This window comes from Gossypium arboreum, chromosome 6, assembly GCF_025698485.1.
Source record: "Gossypium arboreum isolate Shixiya-1 chromosome 6, ASM2569848v2, whole genome shotgun sequence".
In the NCBI taxonomy this organism is placed as follows: domain Eukaryota; kingdom Viridiplantae; phylum Streptophyta; class Magnoliopsida; order Malvales; family Malvaceae; genus Gossypium; species Gossypium arboreum.
In genome coordinates, this window is record NC_069075.1 from 20,267,666 (window position 1) to 20,293,922 (window position 26,257).

Sequence of the window (26,257 nt, forward strand, 5' to 3'; positions counted from 1 at the left end):
TAAGCATTGTATGAAAAAAAAAACAAATATGATAAGAACCTATAATGAGATTAATATTCAAAAAATATTTCACATAAAAATATCCGAACTTTTTTTATTTATAATTTTTTATTAAAATTGTTTTTATAATTTTATAAAAAAGGATTAATTTATGTTTTGGCCCTTGAAACGTATTCATTTTTCCACTTTGGTATTTTAATTTTTCTACTCCAATGATACCTGAAGTATACTTATTTCTCTATTTGGTTTTTAAATAATTTTCAAATGATTACATTATTATGACATCATCATTACCCCATGTCATGTTGAAACGTTAATTGAACGACACAAAAAAGTTAAAGCAGGAAAACCAAACATAATTTGAACAAAGAAAACATAAATACCAAAATAAACATCGAAACTAAGTATATCTACTGCGAGAAAAAAGTACTATAAGTAAAATAACAGGAAATAACACGAAACATAAAATAAATAATTTGATAATAAATGTTGAAGTTTATAAATAATCTTAAAACTTAAAAAGTATAAAATTATATTTTATATATATACCCAATTGAAAATCTATATTTACATTAAAAATTATAAAAGTAACATACAATTGAATTATCAATTTTAAAAATAATTAATCAATTACAATAACTAAACAATTTAGCACGTGCGACTATATATTGTGAATAAATTTCATTGCTTACAGTACTTTGAGGCGGAGAAAAAACAGCTGCCTCTGCTGTTAGCTGTCGCTTCCTTTTTATTCCAGACATACTCAGGAGCCTGTGATCTGAAAATCAGTGTAAAATTTGGGAAATTGAAAGGGGAAAGCTTTGGTTTTCTGAGAAGAGATTATGAAAAGAGATGAAGAAATTGCAGCATTCAGTTACTACACATCACATGGTCAAGAGATTGGTCCCAAAATCTGATCCTATTTCAATCTTATTTGTATGTCACAAATGTCTGATGACAATGTCATTTAGCAACATCACCAAAAATCTTCATTTTATTTATTAGCAGTGTCATCCATGAATTGAGAATCCAGAAGAACCAAAATTGTAGAACTAGAGACAATTTGTTCTTTAACAGCATTGTTCACCGTCACATAATTGAATAATAATAGAAGACAATTATATTCGCAATAATAGTCAGAAAGAAACCAAGAAATGATAATTTATGCAGTATAGACTAGTATCAAACCTGAACAACACAAACTACCTTACCATGGGATCATGTCTTACTAACAACAAAACCATTCACTCTGGCGACAACTCAAAGTGCTTCAAATTTGATCCAACCCTTTCCTGACATTGGCGCATACATGAAAGCCAGAGGGAAATCGTAATTACACTGCTCCATGCAGGTTCTGTCAAGGAGATAATTGCAATTACATTCAAGGATTGGATATCCAAATGCATAGTATGCTAAAAATATATTTCTATGTTTTCAATATAATTCCTAGTATTCTTTTGGGTTTGACCATTATCAATTGTATTTGTTTTTCTTAATATACGCATTAATAACCTAAATTTTGCATTATTTTCAGAACTTCAGCTCCAAACCACCTATTCTTCACGGAGTTGTAATATAGAAGAAAATCAACAGTTTATAAAGTCAGCTATGCAACCCGCATTAAATCTAGTACATAACCACACCCCTTAACAGTAGAACTTCATTATAGTTTTGTCAACCTATGCTCAATTAATCTGATTTCTCTTATACACTGCATTGTAGATTTGTAACTGTAGAAAATGTATAATTTTGGAATAAATATTCACGAGGTCCTTGTACTATAGGATTTCAAGCATTTTAATCCCTCTCAAAATAAATGGATCAATTTAGTTCATATATTATTAGAAAGTGAGAAAAAAATGGCAATTGATAATGGTATTTACTATTTCGGTTAATAAGCTATTATATTTAGAGCAAGTTAGCCCCTTTCAAATTAATGGGGGTGATTTTATCCTTATACTATTCAAAAGTGAGCAATCAAGTACAATTGATTACGACAATAATTGTTTACGCGGGTAAAAGCAAACGTGGTGGAAAGAACAAATATAAGTACAGTTGTGAAAAACAATTGCACGTTCATCCTCAATTGGTTGAATTTCAAATATAAAATTAATAAATATTTCCAAAATTTTGAAAAATTAGAAAAAGAAAAAAATTATTCACGGAACTTTTTTGAATTTTATAAAATAACTTTTTAGACTTTTTCCCCAAAAACTTTAGAACTTTTTATTTTCTTAATTTTATAAATTATTTTATTTTAAGAACATTTTATGAATATCATATTTTCTTTCTCAAATTTTTCTTTTTGTTAATTTTTAAATTTCAACCAATTGTACATTATCAGTGGTCGCATTTATATTTTTTAAGAAAGTTTTTTTCTTCTGGCCATGTTAGCTTTTATTAACTTAAATTATTAATGCCACTTCAATTGCTTTTATTTGCTCAATTTCAAATACCATAGGGGCTAAATTGCTCCTTACCTATAGTTTATTATATGAAATAGTTAATGCCGCCATCAGTTGTCCAGGTTTGTGCACTTTCCAAACTAAATTGCTTCTAACCCTAAAATATAAGTACCTACTGTGTTTATTCCTAGATTTTTTTCAACTAATTTTTCATAATGAAGAAACAAAGAGGGGCTGTGTATTGCAGGCTCGGCCCACCCTCCTAACTAAAATTTGTTGCATACGTTAATGGTTATCTTAAACCTGTTCTAGAAAGATGATCCAAAATCTAATTAAAACTAGAACTAAATGAACAAAGATGCAAGTTTAGAGGGACCTGCAACAATCATTTTACTGAAGTTACTTACTCATTGCAGGTTTCCTTGCACTTCATGTTCGACTATCAATGTTGGCCATGACTTTTGTTCACAGAATGCCGTTGAAGGAGACTTCTACCAGGAGTTTGCTGATCATCCTGCATATAGAAATAGACTATTAGTTGTGAAAATGAGGGGTTAGCGTAGCAGTGTGCCAAGCAGATCATAGATGCCAGAAGCCGTAGTAGCTGCTCTCATAATTGTCAAATTATGAAACATGAACCATAACCACCTAGATACTAGATGAGTTGGTTCTTCCCCAAAGAAAACAAGTTCAACCAAAGACTACTATTAATCAGCATCTGACAACCCCTGCAAAAATAATGACCACCAAAATCCCCATAAAAACCTTTGAACTCTCCTTTTTTTAAGATATAATAACTGCTACAGCAGTATTAATTTAAATGGATATGATCTGTCATTTTCTTTCACTCTCCATTGCTTAAGGTAAGCCACAACAGCATCAGTTTAATCGAATCTGAACTAACCGAATTAGGGGCAGTCAAAGTACCCCAACCCACATAGATTCTATCTTTAAAGCCCTCAATAAAGCATGATTGTCATTTATAAAGCAGAAGGCCATGGCCTGGAAGTAAGAGGAGATTTTCACAAGCTTGGACTCTTCACCAAGAACAAAGGCAAGGATACATCAATAAGATTCACAAAACTATGCAAGAATAGGAGCCAAATTCAAGACTTGACAGCAGCAACTAACCTTATGCCCCAGATCCACCATCATTTTAGTTTTAACACAACTAACCTTATGCAATGATGCTGCCGACTCTGACTGTACTGTCTGTACAGGAATATGCCCCAGTGATCGCAGGGCATCCAGAGCATCCAAGGTCAGCTGCCACCCACAAAGTGCAACAACATCAGCATTGGAGCAGGAGGTGGAGCTGGAGTAGCCACTGCAGCCAGCAGCAGCTACATTCCCATTCACCCAGGGGCAGAACTGGTTGTGATGAATAATTGGATCAAATTCTATAGCTTCTTCATAATTGCTTTCCCCTTTTGGTGGCCCTAAAAATCAAGTCAGCTTTGAGAAGGCATCCAGAAGAGAAAAAGAAAGGAAATAGAAATGGAGAGTCCACCTTTGTACTTTCATAAAAATGAATCTTAACACATGGTTCCAACACAATCCAAAGGCTTGTTATGATTAAATGCAAGCCAAGTTAATGAAGGCATACCAGTAATATTGAAGTTGGTACATAATTCAGGGCACGTATGGCACATTGTTAAAAGCTAATTACATAGAGATCTAGATATCAACAGAAATAAGAACACAATCCAGAAGATAAATTAATTATGACCTAGAAGACAAATCAGAGAATTCAGAACCATAGAGCTAATAGTTCTCAAAGCAACCCTAAGAACACATTTAGATTAAATCTAAGAAGCATTTAGTACCATATACAATACATCATTAGCAATTTTCAAGAATCAAGATAACTTGAAATGGAAGGAAAAGAATTATTACAAAGATAAAGATGCCAAACTTACAATACCTACAGATAACAGCATAAATTTAAGAACACATGCGAGCCAAAGAGGTGCATCTTGCTTTTGTTTAACAGCCAGTTTTCTGGTGAACAACTTTTGCCATCATATTTATGTGTTATTGAAGTGTAATAAGTAAATAAATATGAAGACCAAACTACCCAAAGGGCCTTAAAATTAAATCAATGAAAATTTTATGGCTTGGATCCACAAAAAAAACATAGGGTTTACCTATCCCAGTTGCGACAGCAAGATCTGAATCTGGATATGTACAGTTGTTTATGGAAGATGATTTTCCAGCATTTTTTATCTCCTTGGTTGTTTCATTACCAGAGTACACATTTGCATTGCAAGAAAGAGAAGGATGAGCATTGTTATCCAGGATTACTTTGCAGCTTTGGCTTATCTTTTCACCACTCTCAATAGACTCTGCCTTGGCAGAGCCATCAACTTTTGATCCGCTGTCATCCCTTCCTAGAGAGCGAGACAACATTTCTCGGCTGTCATCGAGAGGATCCTCTCTATCTATTTCATCTGGAACAACCTCATCCATCAACCCAGGATCTGGAGCAGATTCACCAGTTTGACCCTGATTTTCAGCATCTTCAATTCTGGGTTCTATATCACCAACTACACTATCTGTTCTATGCACAGAGACATCTGCTCCATGGATATCAGCTTCATGGCTGGCACACATACCAACACTCCCCCCACTAATTCCAAAGCTGAGCCCATCCCTAGCATGAGCTGTCACAGTTTCAGCATTGAAAATTTCATCACCATCATTTGTACTGCTGATGCCTACTTCACCTGGAACTGCTCCAGCAGTTGGTTGGAAACAAATACTCTGCTGAGCTTGATTACTATAATTCAACTCTGATGTGGCATTCATATCAAGGTGGCAATATATACTAGAAGAGGGAAAATGGATATCATCAACATCTCCACGATAATTTTCAACACTTTCCATGGAGTCATCATCTGCACTGTGGCACACAGTATCCATTGCAATGACAGAGGATGCACGCGTTGAATCTCTGGCTGATGGTATTCCAATAACATGGCTGCTTCCTTGCCTAAACAGAGCAACTTTGTTGCCATCTACAGAAGTTTCACAACCCATTGCATGGCTAGGACCCGCATCAGAGGAGTCTCTTGGATATGGTGAGCAGTAAGTATCAAAAATATCTGAATCCCGAGCTCGTTTTGAAGGCCCAGCAGAATATTGTCTGGCATTAGTGACTTCGTCACCATCACGATCGATGACAGTTCCTTCAACACTATCAGCTTGCTGCGGGCGTAACTGTGGTCTGTCCTCTGAACTGGCACCTATCTCCAAGCTTCGCTTGCAAGAACTAGGACCCCGTGATTCATAAGAAGCAGCTCGATCACCAACCTCACTATCTGATGGTTGCCCGATCATTAGATCCCGTCCCATATCTGCATCATTCATATTTCTGGATGTTGCGGCTCTACCCAACTGACTGAAAGACAAACTCCGAGCCATTGTAAGATTCAATTCAACATCTGTTTTTTGCATCAAATTTCTCTCATCAGTTGTTCCCACTTCATCACGGTCTTCAGTTGGTTCTTTCTCTGGATCATCAATGGCAACCCAACCACTAATTCCACTGGCTGCACTTACTCCACGAGTCAATCCCATTTTCTTGCTTGTATCAGGGATATCAATGTTGTTGGGAGCAACACGAGCAGGTCGAGGAACAGTTAAGAAATCCAATATCCTGACAGTAGCACCACATAAGCTACAGTCTAACAAAGGTGACCTGTATTCAGATCTAGACTCCACAACTATCAATTTATTTTTTCCACTATCCTTGCCAGAAGCAATGAGAGCATTTTTGCTCGGTCCAGGATCCTGCGAACGATGGACTTGAGTCGTGTTAGGGCCAAAAGAACATCCATTTCTAGCTGATTGAGCCGAATGCTCTTCACAGTCTTGAACATTTAGAAGCCATCTTGGTTCCCATCCACACAAGCTAATGAGCTTCTGTGACTGCAAAAAGCTAAAGCACATAAGAACATTGAAACATTACCAATTACCAGCAGATAGAACATCATTAGAATATCTTACACGAGAATATAGACAAAATGCACCATCTCGAGCATTATCAGCTTCCAGTATACTCTCTGATCTGGACTCAAACTCTGCCATATGATTCTGCAACTGATATAGAAGGCGATCAAGTTGTGGACCTCGAGAGACATGCATATGCTCCACTGCAGATGCTGCTACTACAGGAAGAGACTGGAACTGCATAAGTCCATCACACCTATCCTTATATCCTGCAATTAGAGCAGACTGAGGTGTTGGAGGGAATTGAACCAAGCTTTCTGGACAGCTGTTTCCTCTCCAAGGACAAGCAACCTTGTGCCCAACATCCAGCTGCTTGGAAAAGGCCTGACCAGCATCCTCAGCTTCAGAAATGAAAACCCCCCAGAAAAAAGATAAATATCAATAGCAATTGAGAGAAGGCAAAGAGGAGAGATCAAAGCAGTGTGTATCAATATCATCATCCACAATATTAATTTCATGACAGCAAACCACCCAAAATGTTCAGTTCTATTTCTATGGTACAGAAACCAGAACAATTGTTAAGCAATCAACCTACCATAATAATAAGTAAAACCTAATTTAACATCAAGTAAGACTAAAACAAGCATAAATGGCTCAATTCATCATTCACGTTGCTGATCTAAAGAAAGTGAATGAAAGCAGAAGCAAGCATTTAGAAGCAATCACTTAGAAAAATATACAAACACACAAACATTAATGTTTCCTGTAACTTATGTTTCTTAGCTACAACAATGTCAATTTATTGCTATAAATCATTTCTTAGGAAGGCAATGAATTATAGTTCCTAATAGCACAATTCGTTTAAAGGATAAAGAAAATCATAACTGTCCAGAAACTAAGTTCTATTTATCAGTCCTCTTATCACAGTGTTGCTCATCTGTTTTCTATATATCATTAAGCATATCTGAAAGCATCAAATACCTTGAAATGCTCAAGTTTTTGTGATGATCACACTACAATGATTATATTTTCCTAGGGAGCTGAACTGCGAAAAGCAAATAATGGAATTACAGCAGCTAACCTTCAGAAGTAGCCCAGGATGGGGAGGAAGCAAAATTCAGGCATGCCCCACATGTTTCGCATGCAATTTTATCATCATCTATGTTTATCCAACCTCTCCGAGCACAAGACAATGAGCTTGTAACCTACAATTCATTTGAAAGGAGCAGTATGCCTTAAGATCATATTAATCAGACTCTATAACTAAAAGAATACTGAATCTCGTAAGTATTAAACTCAACACAGATGAAACGCATTAGCTCTAAGCAAAAACTTGAAACTTTGTATTTGAAAGTGTATCCACTAGTAAATGTACACAAAGAAGATCCCAGATCAAAAGCATACCTTAGGTTTCCCAAACCAATTCACAGGCTTAAATGTAGCCAATCGCCTGAGAAGATCTCCTCTTTCCCATGGTCGGCATGAAGTTCTTGAAGATCCAAGAGCAGACCCACCAGCAGTAGAATGGCATGAAATCCATTGGGCTTGGGATCCGACACAAGATTGAGAAGCTGCTTTGGAATTTTGGCCATGACCAGACCAGTCAACACTGCCGACATTTGTTGGAACAGCAGGGGAGGATGCACCAGCAGAACTGATAAGGAAAAGTAGCATAAATATATATATATTGAACTCCTAATGGAACATCATCTATATAACTGTTTCATATAAAATAAATGGAACAGGCATATCCACACCTCCTCACACTGTATATTAACAAATCCCTCGTATAAGTCAGTTTCTTTAACAGGAAATGACTATCCTGATAATTAATGGTATATTCCTAGTGGACGTGGAGCCAGTTTCCATCCTCTATTGGTCCCACCCTTAAAGGTAAGTAGCCACATAACAAGGTAATTAAGGACTTAGCACGTAGCAAAACAAGCATAGAAATGATAAACGGTATCATTTCTAGATCATCAAGGCTTTTCTACTCTGCTCTTCCTTTACATAACTTGAAACTAGACCAACAATTTTTGCAACAGTAAAAATACCCTCATTTATTTCGGGTCCTTAATAGCTATTTAAAAATTACAGCTTCAAAATACATTTAGTTGAGCTTGAGAGAAAAATTGAAAAACAAGATAGAAGGGATGAAATTGAGAAAAATTATAAATAACCCAGTGAACCGTCAAAACCAAAAACTGACTTTAATCTTTTCTTTTCAATTTTCTTTTTCCATTTTCGTGTTCGAGAGAAAATGCGCCTAAACTCAAAATTAGGATATCTTTAGCCGAACCCATCCTCTCATTACTTGTTCCTCACTTTCCCGGCAACCAAAAACCTTTCTTTAACTAAATCTCAATAATTTTCCACTCTCCAGGACAATTAATCCCTCAGTCTTCTTCTCGCGTCGCTTTTCCCGGCAGCCAAACACACCCAATAGAAACCTAACCTTATCCCTAAAATTCACACAGAAGAACAGAAAACAAACCCCCACTTTCACCTGAAAAATGAAGGATTGCGAAAGAAAACCCTAATTTGAGAATTGAGATGACAATGGGGGAGGGAGAAAGAGAGGTGAGAATTGGTACCTCGCAGCAGGTGTGGGATCTATGGTCCCACCAGAGCTAATAACCTCTTCTCTCATTGCAGACCCTTCCCTCCTCTTCCTTTTGGCCTAAGAAAAAAGTAAATGTTACGGCAATAATTTGATTTCGAAAGCAGAGACCAAGTGAGTCGAACTCGAAACCCGAATAATTGACATTGTCAGCTGCCTTTTACATCGTGTATATAGTTGCCAGACGCGCGTAACGCGAGCGTATGGGCTTCAATCCTTAACCTCGCTTTTACTTGTTTAGGCCTTCATTTTATTTTATAAGCAAAAATTAGGAGGATATCAACGACACTTCAATCTTCTTTAAAGGCTTACACGTTTTATTCTACGAAACTTTGTAAAAATAGTTATGTGATAAATATAGAAAGATATTTGGGAAAAAGAATTAAAGAAAGAAATAAAGTGAAACAACAGATTTTCTTTTGCTTTTCTTTTCCCCATTTTATTTATTCACAAATTCAGTTGATAGGAACATCACATTTGAGGCATATTATACAGAAGCAAATATATAGCTGGTATGAGTATATAGTAGTGCCTTCTTTTACACAAGCTTAAGTTTCTAGCAACCTCTATCGAAGAACAAGATAAATATATATTTTTTTTAATAGCCGCCGGTGACTGACAGTTCGCCCAATAGAAATCAACGGATAGCGCATTGCGACTGGGAATGCCCGTCATTGGGTGGAGAAGACCCAGCAGCACACCCTGCAATCATTGAAGGACTCAAATAAAAACCCAAAAACAAGGAGAGTTCAAAATTTTTGTCATTACTCATTGGTGCATGCTGGGAATATGAAAACATTAAACATATAAAAAATATTTTAAAAAATTAAGCATACTCATGTTCAAACACATACAATATCAACAACACTCTTGCTCAAGTCCAACCAACATATTATCTCTAACCTTAATTCAATGTAAATTTGTATAGATAAAGATAAAATCCAATACCCTGGCATGCAATATGATGGAAGGTAGATTTAATACAATTTATTTTGATTGTTGCATCATTCCAACAGAAATTAAATTTTCCCAACTGCTAATTGCTGACATACTCCAAGCCATCCACGTTAAATTCATACTGTACACACTTGAAATAATTTTGCAAAAGAGTCAAGCCTGAAGCTATCAGAGGATAACCTATATTTCCCCTAAAGAAGGGATAAGATTCCACTTAGCTAATGGGATTAACATCTCTATGTCTTAGTCCAGCAAAAATACGTTGAATCTAGATTCTCCTTCCAATAAAAAAAAAATCATAGGAGGATAGGTGATTGACAATTCAGAAGAGATGCACGCTCTTGTAGATGGAACGATATACTAACCATCCTTTTCTTCCACTTTTCCTCTGTCTGTAGTTGTCCAAACAATATCTTTTAGCCCAGTAGAGAGATTATTATAGAACTGTAAATTTAGGAAACAGTGTTATTTCAAGGTAATATCAAACCAAAGAGGAAAATATATATATCAGGTGTACTTAGAATCGGAAAACATCAAATTGACATGCTTTGCATGGCTTTACATGACCATGGTTATCAGCAAATTATTAAACAAAAGTGCCCACTGCATTAATGATACAGCACTGACATTAGGGTAATACCTTGTGAAATTCCAGGGTATCCCCTTCAGACTTTCGAAGTTCAACCATGAAAAGGGAAGGAGCCACCTGAAAAATCTGAAAAAGAAAAGAGGCAGTGTCAGGGGACATGTTATAGATAGGATCATTAATAATCATGTTCAATCAATTTCAGACAAGGTGAAACTGAAATTATGCAAAAACAATTATGACTGAGACAGAGGTACCTCTGTTGTAACAGCCAAATGACCCTTGCGTCCAGTTTTTTCTCCTAGAAGCTTCATCTGAGATGGGTGAAAAACAGGGAAATTAAACTGATTTTCTAGTCAAAGTTCTAAACTGACTACACATCATCTCAATTTAGATACATCAGAGTCTCTCTATGCAACACTCCAGTTCTATTCGAAAGAGCTTGATACCAAGACAATTACCAAATGGAGTTGGTGACAAACACAAACAAAAATGGAATCATGTTTAATATGTGTCCATCAGAAATAGCATCAGTGCTTCACTGAGCAGGTGTAGACTTGTTAATAAATGATCAAATATCATGATTAGCAAGCATGAATATTAACTGCAAATTGATCCATGTAATTTTTTGAGACGATAAACAGCAGTCAAAATGAAGAGGCTGGGTAGAGATTAAACCTTGTAGTTATTTTTCTTCACACCAAAACCCATGGGCATTGCAGTTTTTTCTATTTTTGAGATTATCTCATTAGCAGGACATTTTGATGTGAATCTTGTTTCCCGTTTAACAAGTCCCTGTAATTAGAGGAAATTGCAACCACTTTAACTTTCAAGGTTATGTATTTTGTAAGTTGACGCATAATCCAAGACTTCCACATAATGGAACATATTCTATTAGATTTGTCGGTCTAAACTTTTTGTATGATCGTATCAGTGAATATCAACCACACTGCATCAAGAACTAAAATTTCATTTTAAGCAAAATAGGACCAGTAAACAATGGGATTTAACAGGTGACTTATCAATGACATGCCTCAAGACCGTTAAAACACTTTATGCACAACTTCAGAGTTCAAGAAAATTCTAGTTCATGTCTACCACCAAAGGGGCTTTCACTTCACTGGATGAATCAAAATGTGAGATTCTCCAGGCTGTTTCCCTCTTGTGCTTAATATATCACATAGAAAGTCACGTATAACTAGCTAACATACCATTTGCTTCTCAAACAGACTACTGAGGTTGAGACCCTGCGATGTTGAGATAAGTTCAAATGCATTCATAGTAGCAGGTACGAAAGACCCTTCTTCACACAGTTCAACAAGGTTCCGAGAATCCTGCAACAAAAATCATGCATCCAGATTCATTTTATTGCATCAATGCCACAAAACCGCATTCAGTATGTGAAAAACACAACTCTTACACTTGATTCGTTGAAAATGGCATCCACATCATCAAGACTAACATCAGCTCGCTCAAACCTAGGTAGGATAAATCCTTTCTTAAACCACTCATTCTCAATAATCTCCGCAACTGTTATCCTCTGGTTCAATCACAAATAATGAGTGAAAATCATATCCAAGAAAAAACGGGTTAATATAATATTTGGCCCCTAAACTCTGAGATTGTACCACATCATTGAAATTTTAAAAACTATATATAAAATCTAAAACTTAATAAAAAATATGATGACATGGCACAACATCAGAGTGCCACATTATCATACTTTTATGAAATCCAAGCTCAGGGATCAAAATAGGAAAAGCTGTGAAGTTTACCAAAGTGGTAAAAAAAAAAGTGCAGGTACCAAAATGGACCTAGTTGCTAAGGTCAAAGGCCAAAAAATTGCATTGACCCAAAAAAATTAAAGAGAACGTCAAGGCCTGCAACCTTTGGGGGAAATTGAATTAAAAATGCTACCGGAAACAAAAAGAAATTGAAAATGGGAGAAAGAAAGCATTGAGCAAAGGGCAAGAGACAAGAACTTACTGTTAATGGATTAGGATCTAGGATTCTCTTGATTAATTTCTTTGCACTTGAGGAGAACCATGGAGGACAATCGAAGTCAGCCTTAAATATCTTCAGTTACATAAACTTCATTAGAGAAATCATTTTAAATGCAGAAGACAAAATCATTAATCAGCATTAATCAGCAGTATCACAGCATTGTTGTGCGTAGATACAAACACAAAAGTTAACTGTTTCTCTGAGCTTATTTGTGTGCACATTAACTTTTCTTACCGACATTTCCAAGGTACTGTCCTTTCTGGCTATGACTTAAACTACCTCTATGGACTAGTGATGGTTTCCCAAGCCAACTACCACAGATAACTTAGACTTTCAATATTCATTTATATTTCTTCAAAACAATTCATTTTATTCTTTAAAGTAACAATAATGATTGAGGAAGCAAATGCTGGCTAACAATAGGGATACTGGAATATTGGGTCCAAATCAATATTTACCAGGAGAAATTGATTATTTTCGGAATATGATACCGTTTGATTCTTCAATTAACTTATGCCAATGGTGACTTGATAAGTAATAACACAACAGCTTTTACTTTGAAGTAAAAGAAAAATAACTCTGAAAGATGAGAGAACAGCCACCTTTTTATATAAACCCATTAAATTGGGGTGCTCAAAAGGCAAGTAGCCAGCCATTAAGACAAAGAGTATCACACCACATGACCAAAGATCTGCCTTAGCTCCATGATAGCCTTTATTGTTGATCACCTAAAAAGTGATAGCACAAACAATAAGAAACGCTAATGGAGAATAAAGAAACAGAAATTTGTTTGAAAAAAAAAAACAGACGTACCTCTGGAGCAACATAATTTGGTGTTCCGCATGTTGTATGAAGTAACCCGTCATCCTATATGAAGATTGTTTTAAATTATTTTATCAGTGTATTAAAAACAGTTGCATGATAAATAGCCTTCCGCCAATGTGGTAGGCAATGGAGAACCCAAATGTAATGCACTTTTGTGGTCTGCCATCTTCTTTTGCTGACCACTAATTCCTAGCACTAAAGCAAACCAAAAATCCCACACATGCAAAGTGGCAAAGCGTAGTATAATACAAGAAGGTGCAAGCAGCCATAAAAGTACTTCACAATCAATATAAAATCTTGGGAGAATATTATCATTGAGAGAGAGAGAGAGAGAGATCACAACACATAAAGCAGCATACTCACTCCAACTTGCTGAGGTAAAGCACTCAAACCAAAATCTGAAACTTTAAGAACTCCATTTGCATCCAGCAGCAAATTTTCTGGCTGTAAATTACAAAACACTGTTCTGCTGTATCAAAGAAATTTATACATGCAACTGTTATGGGCAAAGGGGCAATGAACACAAAAATATACACACCTTCAGGTCACGATGGTAAACACCTCTACTATGGCAATAATCCACTGCATTAATAAGCTGCTGAAAGTACTTTCTAGCTTCGTCTTCCTTAAACCTCCCTCTGCAAGCCTGGCACAAGAAGACAAGCAGGACAAAAGCCAGATTAATGTATGGTATTCAAATGCTTATGAACAGCTGAGTTTTATTCCTAGTTCTACTTTTACTTTTCCCAATGTAAAACATAAAACTTTATGTGCGGGATCTTACAATTTTGTTAAAAAGTTCACCACCAGTTACAAATTCCAGAACAATGTATACCTTTGTCTTGCTAGCCATCACCTACACAAAGAACATTGCTAGAAGTTAACAAGAAGTATAGACATACCATACTTACATTAGTTATAAAGCCAAGTAGAGTCCTCTTCTTACAAATAAACAGTCAGATTGCCATGTGAGCACATACAAGATACAACAAAGAAATACAACAAAAGGATAAACTAAATAACTAGATTAAGCTAACCAGAGAAAAGCTTAGTACCAAACCTCATACATACGGATGACATTTGGGTGTCTGATGAGTTTCATTGTTGAGATTTCACGTTTAATCTGCAAACAACAACAAAGAAAAAGAACAATGTAGCATATGCAAGTAAAACAGAAATGAGATTCAGACAGGGAATAGAAGATTTCAATCTGTCAGTCTGAATAAGGAGAAAAATCAAGGGGTGTGTAACAATTCCAAAAATAAGTTTTTTCGACATGTATAATTTAGAAAACTTGGAGCATGGAACCCTGTAGAAAATACCGATCAACTTTCAGTGTCTTATAAAGCTGAATTCTACCTTCTTTTAGAAGCCAGTCCCCGGATATATGGAAAATTTGCAGATTTTGAAACAGTGAATCATCTTTTTTCACTCTAAAAATAGAACGACCAAACTTAATCAACTGAAAAACTATTAAGACTGCTTCTTATAGACAAATTAAAATTGACTCATTTTTTTCCACATACCCATTTGTTTGCTAATCCTTAACTACTATCTATATGGCGTCCCAATCTCCTCACTAAATCATCTTATTCTCGCAATTCTTAATTGAATCATAAGAAAAAACAAAGAAAAGATTACCGAAACCAAACAAAATGAATAAAAATACTAAACTGTCAAGAAAATGAAATCATAAAGTCAAAACATGTTTAGCATCTGAATTAGGAACAGAAAAATCACTCAAGTAACTGATGACAGTAATAAGTGTAGGAAATCAACCAAACATACAAAAGAGAATTCAAATTAACATAAAACTGAGATTACGTATAAAGAAAAAAAAAAACTTCCGAAATCATATCAACAATCAATTAGTGTACATTTGCAAACGAGATGTATAAGAGTAATTAGAAGAAAATAAAACTACCTGACCGATCATCTTATGCTTCAAAACTTTCTCTTTATCAACAATTTTGATTGCTACATTTTCTCCCGTCTCGATATTCTTCGCAAATTTCACCTTTGCGAATGATCCTTCTCCCAACGTCCTCCCTAGCTCGTACTTCCCCACACGTGTCTTGCTCGCTGCACTAGTGCGATTCGCCATCGCTTCCTCTGAAATTCCTTTTTGTTTCTCTTAAATTTATTTTCCCTTGTCTTTTTCAAGAAAACCTTTCTTTTAAAGCTTGCAATAAATCAAATACCTCTTCTTCTTGCATGGTTGCCATACCCGAGACTTGGCTACCCTCATTTTCTTTCTCTTCTAATAAAACGAATTCAAGAAATAAACTCCTATATGTAAAGATCAAAAGCAGAAAAACTTTAAAGCCAGATTATTAAAGGGAAAATGTTGAAGAGAAAGAAAGTAGAAGCAGAGGGAGCGGAATCAAACATGGATGAAACTTTTTGGATTAACCAAAAGCTCAGAAAGGGCTTAAGAAAAGTAAAGATTTGAAAGTAAAATTTTTTTTTTGATCTGGCATTGGCAAATTTTCTCATCAAAGAAGTAATTTTAAATTTAATCCTAGTACCTCAACAACGTTTGATTTGCGCGAAATGCAAGGGAGATTGACTTAGAAAATAATTAAATAATGGTGTTTTTTTATACATCAGGTAATGGGCTAACCCTTTTTTTATAAATTATTGTATTAAATCGATTTTTCAAAAAATTACGGTATTAGATTCAATAAATGAAAACGATTCTTTTGCAAGGGTTACTTTGTTTTCGGGCTAACTCTAGATTTTTGTTAAGGTGGTATATTAGAGTTTTGGGTTTAGGATTTTTTTTATATATTTTTAGATTTTTTATAATTTTTGAGTTATAAAGTTAATATTATTTTTAAAATTTTAAAATTATTTACGGCTCAATTTGGTGTAAGTTTTAAAAATGACAGGTACTAAAAGGGTATTTACAATAATCGTATTTATATTAACATATATTCGAATTATTCGAATTGTAAAATTTAATTCGATTCAAAATCGAAACTCGAACTATCCGATTCGATTAACTCTTAGTTTGTATCTTTTTTCAACTTTTTCAAATAGAACTGAGCTTATATTATCCCGAGAATCTCAAGATATCTAATGGATGAGTGGGAAATTTGTAGGAGTTGAAATTGGTAGTGAGAAAATGTTCCACGTAAGGATCGTTTTTAGTGCACTGTCAGAAAAATGCATTGAAAGCACGTCCAGCTAGACGCGTTTTCATGCCATGTCAGTTGAAATCGCATCCAGTTGGACGCGCTTTCTATGCATTTTTTTGATAGTGCACTGAAAACACATCCAACTGAGCAATTTTTCAATGAATGTGTAACACCCCTTAACTCTAAACTGTTGTCGAAACAGGGTTACGAGGCATTACCGGATAATCAATTAATTTACGATTAATATTCAAATAATTATCGAACATATTATAATATAATCATAAGTCCATATAAAACTTTTGCTAATTGACTCTTCTTTTTTTAAAAAAAAAATTAATATAACTCTTTTATAAATATTTAACCTTTCCTGCAAATTCAAATCGCAACCAATTCAAACCAATATCACAATCCATACAATTTTATATTTAAATACACCTAAACATAGTTCAACATCAACTCAATAATTTACTAAGTAAACATTCGCATATATTGTTTAATTAAATAAACTTCATTCATTCTATTTCAACTTGTTCCCAACTATACCAAGTATGTTATGATAATTCTATTTTCATTTCATTAAACCAAGTATCAAAGATCATGTTAGTATTAATTAGACCAAATATATCATATAAATTTTCATACTATTTCATTAGTTTAAATACCAAAATACCAAATACCATTCTTTACAACAAAATTTATATAGCATTTTAAAGTGACCAAATTAACACCTATGTACATGCCACTTTTACTAAAAGAAAAATACATCGCCGAGTTTGCGCTAGAATTGGGATCGTCTGGATGCTGAACCGGAACACTTGACTTCTACTAACCTGCGCACGGAAACAACCGTACACTGAGTATGATTATACTCAGTGGTATTACCATAATTCAAATTATATCACAATAATAAAAACATAAATATTAAAATACATAACAATTAATTTCTTATATACTAATTCATATTTTTTTTCATTATTTCATAATAACAATTCAAATTAATTATTCATCAATCAATGTATTTTTCACAAACTTGAATTTAAACCACTTATGAACATTTAGCTCATACTTTTCTCTTTCTATCACAATTCCAATTTCAATTCATACTTTAATTTCTTTTTCTCCTTTCAATGCCTCAAATTCACATTTCAATTTTTCACCCTATTAACATAACTAGGACTTTGGCGTATACACGGATCTTACCAACCACACCAATATGGCATCCAGTGCCTCATCGGATAGTTCGAAGCAATAGTTGACACCCAGTGTCTCATCAGCTTAGCCGAAGTAAAGTGGTACCTAGTACCTCATCGAATTTATCCGAAGTAAAATAGTGACACCCAGTGTCTCATCGACTCGAGGTTGAAGTATTCCTGAACACTTCCAATCCTATGGCATGCCAACTATATCCGACTTAGCCCGATTAGTTAATAGGGTATTTAATTCACTTTATCTGTTTCAATCACCATTAACATCAATTCCCTTAAATCACAATTTCACTTTCATTTCAAAAATCCACTTTCAAAATCAAATACACTTTCCATTCACCAATCAAAATACAATTCAATACTAACACATATTTCTCATTCAATTCAACTTCACTTTAAATCCCAAATTCTCTTTCAATTCAACAATTCAATCATAATCTAATACTAAAATTTATTTAACAACCATTTCAATTATCATTCAATTCCATAACAACACTTACCTCATAATTTACTTACCAAATACATAATTTAATTTAACATTTAATGAATAAATAAATAATTTGAATTATTGTAATATAAACTCGGATTTTGTGATTACTCCTTGATAACTTTCTCCTTTCCTTTTTGTGCCAATGCTTTGGGTTCTTTGTTGGCTACGAAAATAATAGTGATTTACATTATTATATATAGCATTAATTATAATAAATAATTAAATTTCTAAACAATTCCTACCTTATTCCCAATTTAATCCTAACTAAACTTACTTACTTTCTTAATCCAATTCACTCTCTTTTTCTATTCAAATTTTGTCTAAACTCATATTTAACTATAAAATTTTCAGCATATTTTCCTAATTTCGAAATTTCTTTAATTTAGTCCCTACAACATAAAACTTATAACTTCTTCTACAACTTAATCCTTTATTCAATTCTAACTTAGAATTCATTTAATTTAATCCCTAATTCCATTATTTGTTCAACATAAACCCTACTTGAACACCTATAAACTCTTGAAATATCAACTTAATTTCAATAAAACCTTGTTTAGAACTTCTAAAACATCAAGATTAATTAGAAATGACTTCATTAACTTATCAATCAAAGCTTCAAGCTTCAAATCCTAGTTTTCCCTTTTATTTTTCTTTCCCTTTTTCTTTCTCTTTTTCTCCCATGCTTCACGTTTTCAATTATGTTTCTATTCTCTTTTGTTTCTTTATTTCTCTTTTATATTTCCTTTACTTTTTATTTAATTAACTCAATAAATATCTATTTAAAATAAATATTAGTATTATATTTGGTCACACTTATATTTCTACATTTGTACCAATAATTTTATTAAAATTGTCATTATTTAATTTGTTTATAAAACAAAAATCTCATAATTTATTTATTTAATAATAATAATTAATAAATATCTATTTTAATATCAATTACATATATTTCATTTGTACACATACATATTATTACATTTGTACCCTATCATCCTCATACATTTGTCATAACTTTAATTTATTAATTATATAAAAACCTCATAATATAATTAATAAAATTAATTATTATAAAATATCTTTATACTTAAATTATAAGTAATTTGAGTATTTAAATTACAAATGTACCAATATAATTTTTTACACATGTACATTTTTTTACCATACAATTACCTACTATTTAATTTATTTAATACTAATACTAATAATAATAATCTAATATAAAACCATAATGTTAATTAATAATTATAATAATTATATATAATATTTAAATATAACCTAAATAAAATCTTAGATTTTAATACATATATGCCGCCTCAACTTTTGTAAATGGTTTAATTTCCATTTTAATCCTTTTTATTTTCTATTACATTAGAATTAAACTTTTACCCTTATTCAATTTAGTTCTTTTTACTATTTACTCTAAATTAAGCTAAATTCACCTAATTAAAACCTAATTAGACACACTACTAAACTCATAAATATTTCTAATAATTATTTTCGAACTTATTTCACTAAGACGAAGGCCCTATAACTCACTTTTCCGGTGCCCGTCAATTTTGGGTCATTACAGAATGCTTCTGACATGTCACTAAAAACACACCTTACGTGAAGCATTTTCCCTCTACCAAATTCAACGCGTGCAAACTTCCCACTCACCCAGGAAAATTCTCTAAATCAATTGTCACTCACTTCGACTCTATAAAAGGATGACTTTCAGCATTGAGTGCCATAAGGCAATTTCGAGCAAACAAAATTGTAAGAAGAATCGTAAAAAGAGGGAGTTCGCAAGGCGTTTCGTAAGGCATAATTTGGAGCAAACACGTAATTGCATCAAGTAAGGTTCGATTTTTGTTGTTCATATATAGTTACAACTCTATTTTTCTACATAATATTTTTGTTTTGAACATACTGAAAATGAGTAGACAAATTAATACTATTTTTATTATGACGGTGAAGTCTGTGACACTAACATTGGGGTAATTTTTTCATCGGAGAACATAGCGCAATTGGCTTTCAAGCCTAACATACAATTGTTGGAGCTGCATGCAAGAATTAGGCGAAAAATTATCGGATCCAACTAGATGAGAATATCATCATTGAAATATCGATTTTGTGCTTTGGTCGACCCCATCAAATATGACGCTTTCGATATTAGAGGCATAATGGGGATGGAGGCGATGGTGCAGACAAATTTTGCCAATGGATTACCAATACTCGAGTTATATGTGGAGTTTGCAAACACAGATGAAGGCGGTCGGAGGTTGACATATGTTCCAGTTCGAGAGGTTGAAATGGAAGAACAAGCTGAGAGTTCAACGACATAGTTGTGCTATGGGTTCACTGCTTTGTTAGAAGGTTCTCATTATGATATCCTAGAATCATCAATGAGAAGACACTTATCGGTTTTAGCCCTAGATTTCAACTGCAACAAGCAAAATGTCCAGGAATTGAGGTTTAGTAGTAACCCATACTAGAGCCCAATACGACACTCAATTAGTGGTTTTGATTTGAACTTCGGTTAGTCGATGTTCAACACTGGAAACACTTACACGGGTATAGCATCAAGTTTCAACAATTGGCAATCATAAGTTGATTTTGGTTGTTTCGACAACTATACAAGAAAGGATGATGTACTCCTTACAACCTCCACTGGTGAAAGGACATCCAACCTTGGAGATACTAGTGGGGTTGAGAATGAAGAGAGCACTAAATCCAATGCCAGTCCAATCCGGGAGCCCGATGCAAATGGTTTGAAAATTACATTATTTTCTGAACTAGAGTCTGTTCCAATTGAACTAGAAGATGGAGGTTCAGATGGTGGATGTTTGGGGGAAGATGTCGAAGAAGATCCCTAGTTCAAGGCTTACTCACATTCGATCCACATGCATAATATGGACCTCTCAGTAAAATATGGGTAGGAGTTTGCAAAACTCCCACACAGAAGACAGAGTTATGTGAGTTCTTCATTGGATTCGGGTGATTTAGAAGTGGGGAAGGAGTTTTCCTCATAAGATGGTTTTATCACTGTAGTGAAGCGATACAACATAAAGAACGAGGTAAAATTCTATTTTGTTAAATCCTGATTTGACAAATTCAATGCGAAATAAGCAATGTGAGACAACAGATGTGCATGAAAAATCATAGCTTCTATTAAGAAAAAGACGAGGTTGTAGACCATAAAGAAATATACTATTCCACATATGTGTGTTATCGCGGGTATTGAGTCAAGACTGTCTTATAGTTGGGGTATTGAATTCTTAATTTTAACGTACTCGTGTTGTTGCAAGTATTTCACAAGATTATCCGAAATTGGATTCGAAGATGATCGCGAACATAATACTACCTATGGTGAAAGCAAGTCCCAGAATTATTGTGGCAGTTTTAATTGTAAATATCTGTAGCCAGTATGATTACACGTCGTCATACTGCAAGGTTTGGATCGAAAGCAGAAGACATTGGAAATGATGCATAATGGGTGGGATGCGTCGTACAAGGATTTGTGGCAGTGGTGTCATGTACTGGAGAAGTACTTTTCAGGGTGCGTAATCGATCGAGAAATGATGCCTGCGTACTACAAAGATCGATTGGTCCATGGATGTCAAGTGTTTCATCATTTCTTTTAGACTTTCAAGCAATATCGACAAGCATTCTGGTATTGTAAGTCACTAGTACAAATCGATGGCACCTTATGTACGGGAGATATACGTATCGGTTGTTGTTGGTAGTGGCATAATATAACAATCGAAAAATCCTGTCAATTACCTTTGCAATAATGCCATCGGAGACGGTAGATGATTGGAATTTATTTCTGTCTAGGTTGAGGAGGCATGTTTGCCCCTAACCTGATATATGTGTCATCTTCGACAGGGGACCTGAAATACTAGTTGTAATTGAATAGTAGGGAAGCCTTTGAGACCACACACATTATAGGTATTGTTTAAGACATGTTGCGGTGAACTATTACGGACAGCATGAATCTGAAGCTCAATGTACACAAGTGATTAAAATAGGTATGTATTAGCCACTATTTTAATTGATTGATATTTAACCGGCCAGCAGATGTTGGGATTAATAGATACAATATTCACTTTTCTCGACAAGGTACGAGCTCGTCAAACACTGTTACCACAAAATGTTGAAAAACTTGCGGGCCATTAACGAGGAAAGTGTGGGCTACCTCTCCAACATACCCTTCGACCAGTGGACAAAATCGTATGACTAGGGTCTACGACATGGGCACATGACGACAAACCTGGCGGAATGCATCAATTTCTTATTGAAAGGGACACGTCATTTGTTGATAACCTCGACTGTGAAAGAAACATATTTCTGCTTGGCAATACTATTTCCAAAGCAAGCGAGAAAAATATGTATGAATAGATAAAGGGCGATCACTTTAGTGTGAAGACATTATAAAAGAAATTAGGAAGGCTACAACATGAGCCAACTGTATGGATTCAGTGTGTCACTTGCCCGAAGACCTATCATTTTGAGTTTCAGAGTTTGACAGACCCAACCAAGGTATTGTCAGGGGAGCGTACCGCGTACACCTGACAAACCAAACCTGGGACTGTAGGAGATTTGATGCACTTCATTTTCTATGCGCTTATGCAATTACAGCATGTTCTTTTGTGCATTTAGATCACATGATCTTTGTGGACGAAGTGCACAAACTACAACACATGTATAACATATGGAGATATGAATTTCCATCGGTTCTAGATAAATGTATGTGGTTGCCGATACCGAGCGCTCCATTCAAGTTGTTACCCAATAGATCATTCCATCTTAAACCAAAAGATTGATTGAAATCTAGTTGGATATGTGACAACATGAATATTCAGAAGAAGACAAACCAACCGACGTTATTTGGATTTTGTAGAAACCTAAGGCATAGAATAATGTCATGTCCACACAGACGGGATACTATAAGGACAACACCTCATTAATCGATTTATTAATTTTTTAATTGAAGTCTATTTGTTAATTTTTTTCATTCATACTCAATTTTTTTGTAATTTGTAAATATAAGTTTTTATTATACTATAAAGAACAATACAATATACAACTTTGTTCCATTTTTCTCGTGCAAAACAAATTAAACTTAGTTTAACAATATAAAATGACAACAAAAACCAATTTTGATTCAAAAATAACATTTATTTAAAAACATTTCATATCAAATATCAGTACAATCTTATCACCTATAACTTAGCTAAACAATTAAGATATACATGAGAGGAATAAAAAATATATAAATCATTCATATTGTTAAGCAGAATGTATGTCACAATAGGGTGGTCATCGGTTGTGAGTTGGATTTCTTTTTTGTTTAAGCTATATGCTGACCTCCTTATCTTCATCATCACCTTTACCCTCGGTTACACATTGTGGTCTTGGTCTCTCATTTTCTTCGCCTTCATCCATGGTTGATTAAAGAGTGCTTCTCGGTTTCCATCATGTATCCTTTATTCTAGGAACAGATGATTGCAAAGTTGGTCCACCTTGGTAGAACAATGATCCCGGAGGTGTTTGTGACACCATCAGCATAGGCGTATAACCATATTATGTCTCATACATCGATGGCAGAATAATCAGACTTTTAGTTGATGCCTCAAACATAGACGGCCTATACTGTAACGACCCGATAGTCAGGAGTGTCGAAAAGTGCATTCCTGGAACTCCGTTCCCGTAAATTGGACTAAATTGTGTGTTAATTAGGTATAAGGACTAAATTGCGTATAGGGTGAAAGTTGAATTATAGGTTAAAAAATAAATTAAAGGGCCAATGTATTAATTATACCTATGTTATAAAAATATGTTAAAATATGTTATCTTAATAATTAAGTAAATGTTAAAATATGTTATAAAAATATGTTAAAATATGTTATCTTAATAATTAAGTAAATGTATATATATTATAATAATAATAAATTAAAGTATAATAATAAAAGTTAGTATAACAAAAAAAAAAGAAATAAAGAAAGATAAAGCCATACAAATTAGAAAGAAAAGAAAGAACGAAAAAGAAAGAAAGAGGAAAAGAAAGTCACACATGGCCTTAGGGACTTTTAAGGTTTAAAGTTTAATTGATTAGTCAATTTAGTCTATTTTCTTGTAAATTTTATGTTTTTGGAATTTCAGTACCTAGGGTTACGACCCATGTTGAAATTTTAGCAATTATTAAGTTTTAAGTGTTTTAATATTAGGGATTAAATTGATAGATTTTAAGCTAGAAATGAAAAATGATTAAATTGTAGAATAAATTGTAAAATTTGAGTATTAAGGACTAAATTGTGAAAACTTTGAAATTTAGGGTTTAATTAAAAATAGGAGTTAAATTTAGTCTAAAGTGGAATTTGTATGAAAATATAGATCTTAAATATGAAGAATAAAAATTAGTCTCGGTTAAGGGATTAAATTGGAATTTAGATAAATATTAAGTAAAATTTAAATATTCAATATTCAATATGAAATTGAAATTTTATTGTATTAATAAATTTTAATTGTTTTAATTCCGTAGCTAACGTCGTACCGAAATCCTCGACTAAAAAGGGGAAAGATAAAATCGATGTCGAATAGTTTAGAATTCACGGTTTGTATTTCTATAATCTGAACTTAGTTTTTAATTGTTATAATTTAATTTAATGCATATGGTAAGTGTTGAGGTGAGTAATTGACATTTTGATAATTGATTGAAATGGATTGTCTTGGTAGATACATATTGAATGTAATGATTATTGAATTGAAATTAATATATAGGTTAACGTGAAAGTTTGATATCGATTATTATAGATTGAATTTAATTCATGTGTATATATGTGATTATATGAAAAATTAGTATTAGATATTGGTGATATCTGAAATGTGAAATTAAATCCTATTAACTATATCGGGCTGAGTCAGATATAGATGGTATGCCATAGGATAGGAAGAGTTCAGGAATTTCTTCAACTTCGAGTCGATGAGGCACTGGGTGTCAATTTACTTCGGTATAACCGATGAGACACTGGGTGTCAAATTTATATAGCGCTGGGCGCAGTTATTACTTCAAATTTATCCGATGAGGCACTGGGTGCCAAACTGGTGTGTTGGTTGGATCCGTGTATCCGTCCGAGTCTGAGTCGTGTTAATAGGGGTGATTAAATAAAACGATACTATGATTGATATTGGATGATATTGTATGTGAGTTAAAAATGGGATAGTGATTTGAAACATGAAAATGAGATACATGAGTTAGGTACTCATGAATTGAATATGGAATGGATAATGTTATTGTTTAAATGATATGTGGATCAAATTGTGAAAATTTATTATATAGCAAGTGATGAGAATTAAGTATGGCATGAAATGATGTATTCATGAATTGAGTATTGAATGGCTCATCCCATTGTACAAATAAATTTAGTTTGATATGTGAATAGCTCTTTATATAGCAATTGTGTGAATTGGGACATTGTTTAACAAATGAAATACGATAGCATATGATAGTCATGATACTCGATATTAATATGTGCTTAAAATTCAATTGTGCATATTATATTATCCTGTCTTTAAATATTCGAATTATAGAAATACCACTAAGTTTTACTCAGCGTACGGTTTTTTTCCGTGCCCAGATTAGGTACTTCACTTTTGATCGTTGATTCAACATCCAACAGTGATCCCAAACTCAAATGTGGTGATGTTTATCTTTTGTGTCGACATGAACCTAGGACGTCTAATGATAGTTATTTTGTGGAGGGATTATAAATGTAATGTTGGTTTGGTATATATATGTAAACATGTGTTTGTGTTTGAAGCCATAGAGTGGTATGATAAATTGAACCAAATCTAGATATGTGCATGTGAATTGAAGTTAATGTTTTAGGTAGTTTTGAGTTAGGCCAAATTGATGAATTTTGACATGTTTATAATTTTAATTTGGTTGATATTTTGATCATATAAATGTGGTACCAATGAGGGTGCATTGGTTAGGCGCCTAGGATGATTATTTTAGCATGTTTTGAATGTGTTTGATCGTGTTTTTGACAGGTTAAACGAATGGTTTTTGAGTTGTTTAATGTCCAAGCTT

General features: G+C 33.8%; 2 protein-coding genes across 5 annotated transcripts; both read right to left on the reverse strand.

Moving 5' to 3' along the window:
- Nucleotides 1-553: 553 nt before the first annotated feature.
- On the reverse strand, nt 554-9,250 carry LOC108482925 (uncharacterized). 2 transcript variants are annotated; one of them, XR_001870979.2, is made up of 9 exons: nt 8,951-9,250; nt 7,761-8,010; nt 7,438-7,561; nt 6,414-6,757; nt 4,553-6,335; nt 3,582-3,844; nt 2,813-2,919; nt 1,212-1,354; nt 554-778 (listed from the first exon to the last, which is right to left on the reverse strand). XR_001870979.2 is itself a non-coding variant. In XM_017786030.2 (8 exons), the coding sequence occupies exons 1-7, from the start codon at nt 9,004-9,006 to the stop codon at nt 2,848-2,850; spliced, it is 2,892 nt and encodes a 963-aa protein (XP_017641519.1). In that variant the 5' UTR covers nt 9,007-9,250; the 3' UTR covers nt 967-1,354; nt 2,813-2,847. The 2 variants fall into 2 exon arrangements, 1 of the variants encoding a protein (XP_017641519.1); XM_017786030.2 differs by lacking the exon at nt 554-778 and having other exon boundaries at nt 967-1,354.
- Nucleotides 9,251-9,388: 138 nt separating this feature from the next.
- LOC108482926 (CBL-interacting serine/threonine-protein kinase 23-like) lies at nt 9,389-16,022 on the reverse strand. Of its 3 annotated transcripts, none has more exons than XM_053029834.1 (16): nt 15,877-16,022; nt 15,273-15,637; nt 14,409-14,471; nt 14,133-14,204; nt 13,887-13,994; nt 13,712-13,792; nt 13,337-13,390; nt 13,126-13,251; nt 12,506-12,595; nt 11,940-12,059; nt 11,731-11,853; nt 11,198-11,314; nt 10,777-10,833; nt 10,574-10,648; nt 10,299-10,377; nt 9,389-9,678 (listed from the first exon to the last, which is right to left on the reverse strand). In XM_053029834.1, exons 2-16 carry the CDS (start codon nt 15,450-15,452, stop codon nt 9,614-9,616), a joined length of 1,410 nt encoding a protein of 469 aa, XP_052885794.1. In that variant the 5' UTR covers nt 15,453-15,637; nt 15,877-16,022; the 3' UTR covers nt 9,389-9,613. The 3 variants fall into 3 exon arrangements, with proteins under 3 accessions (XP_052885794.1, XP_052885795.1, XP_017641521.1); XM_053029835.1 differs by having other exon boundaries at nt 15,273-15,608; nt 15,877-16,014; XM_017786032.2 differs by lacking the exon at nt 11,198-11,314 and having other exon boundaries at nt 15,273-15,898.
- Between the last annotated feature and the right edge of the window lie 10,235 nt (nt 16,023-26,257).

What these genes read in the sequence shown, in the direction of transcription:
- LOC108482925 (XM_017786030.2), bottom strand. Translation starts at nt 9,006, where the DNA reads ATGAGAGAAGAGGTTATTAGCTCTGGTGGGACCATAGATCCCACACCT. An exon ending in GATCCCACACCTGCTGCGAG is followed by an intron (nt 8,011 to 8,950) that starts GTACCAATTCTC and finishes TTTCCTTATCAG; the next exon opens with TTCTGCTGGTGCATCCTCCC. An exon ending in CATTTTGTCTATATTCTCGT is followed by an intron (nt 6,336 to 6,413) that starts GTAAGATATTCT and finishes AGCTTTTTGCAG; the next exon opens with TCACAGAAGCTCATTAGCTT.
- LOC108482926 (XM_053029834.1), bottom strand. Translation starts at nt 15,452, where the DNA reads ATGGCGAATCGCACTAGTGCAGCGAGCAAGACACGTGTGGGGAAGTAC. An exon ending in ATGTCATCCGTATGTATGAG is followed by an intron (nt 14,205 to 14,408) that starts GTTTGGTACTAA and finishes TTCTTTGTGTAG; the next exon opens with GTGATGGCTAGCAAGACAAA. An exon ending in ATACCCTGGAATTTCACAAG is followed by an intron (nt 10,378 to 10,573) that starts GTATTACCCTAA and finishes CTAAATTTACAG; the next exon opens with TTCTATAATAATCTCTCTAC.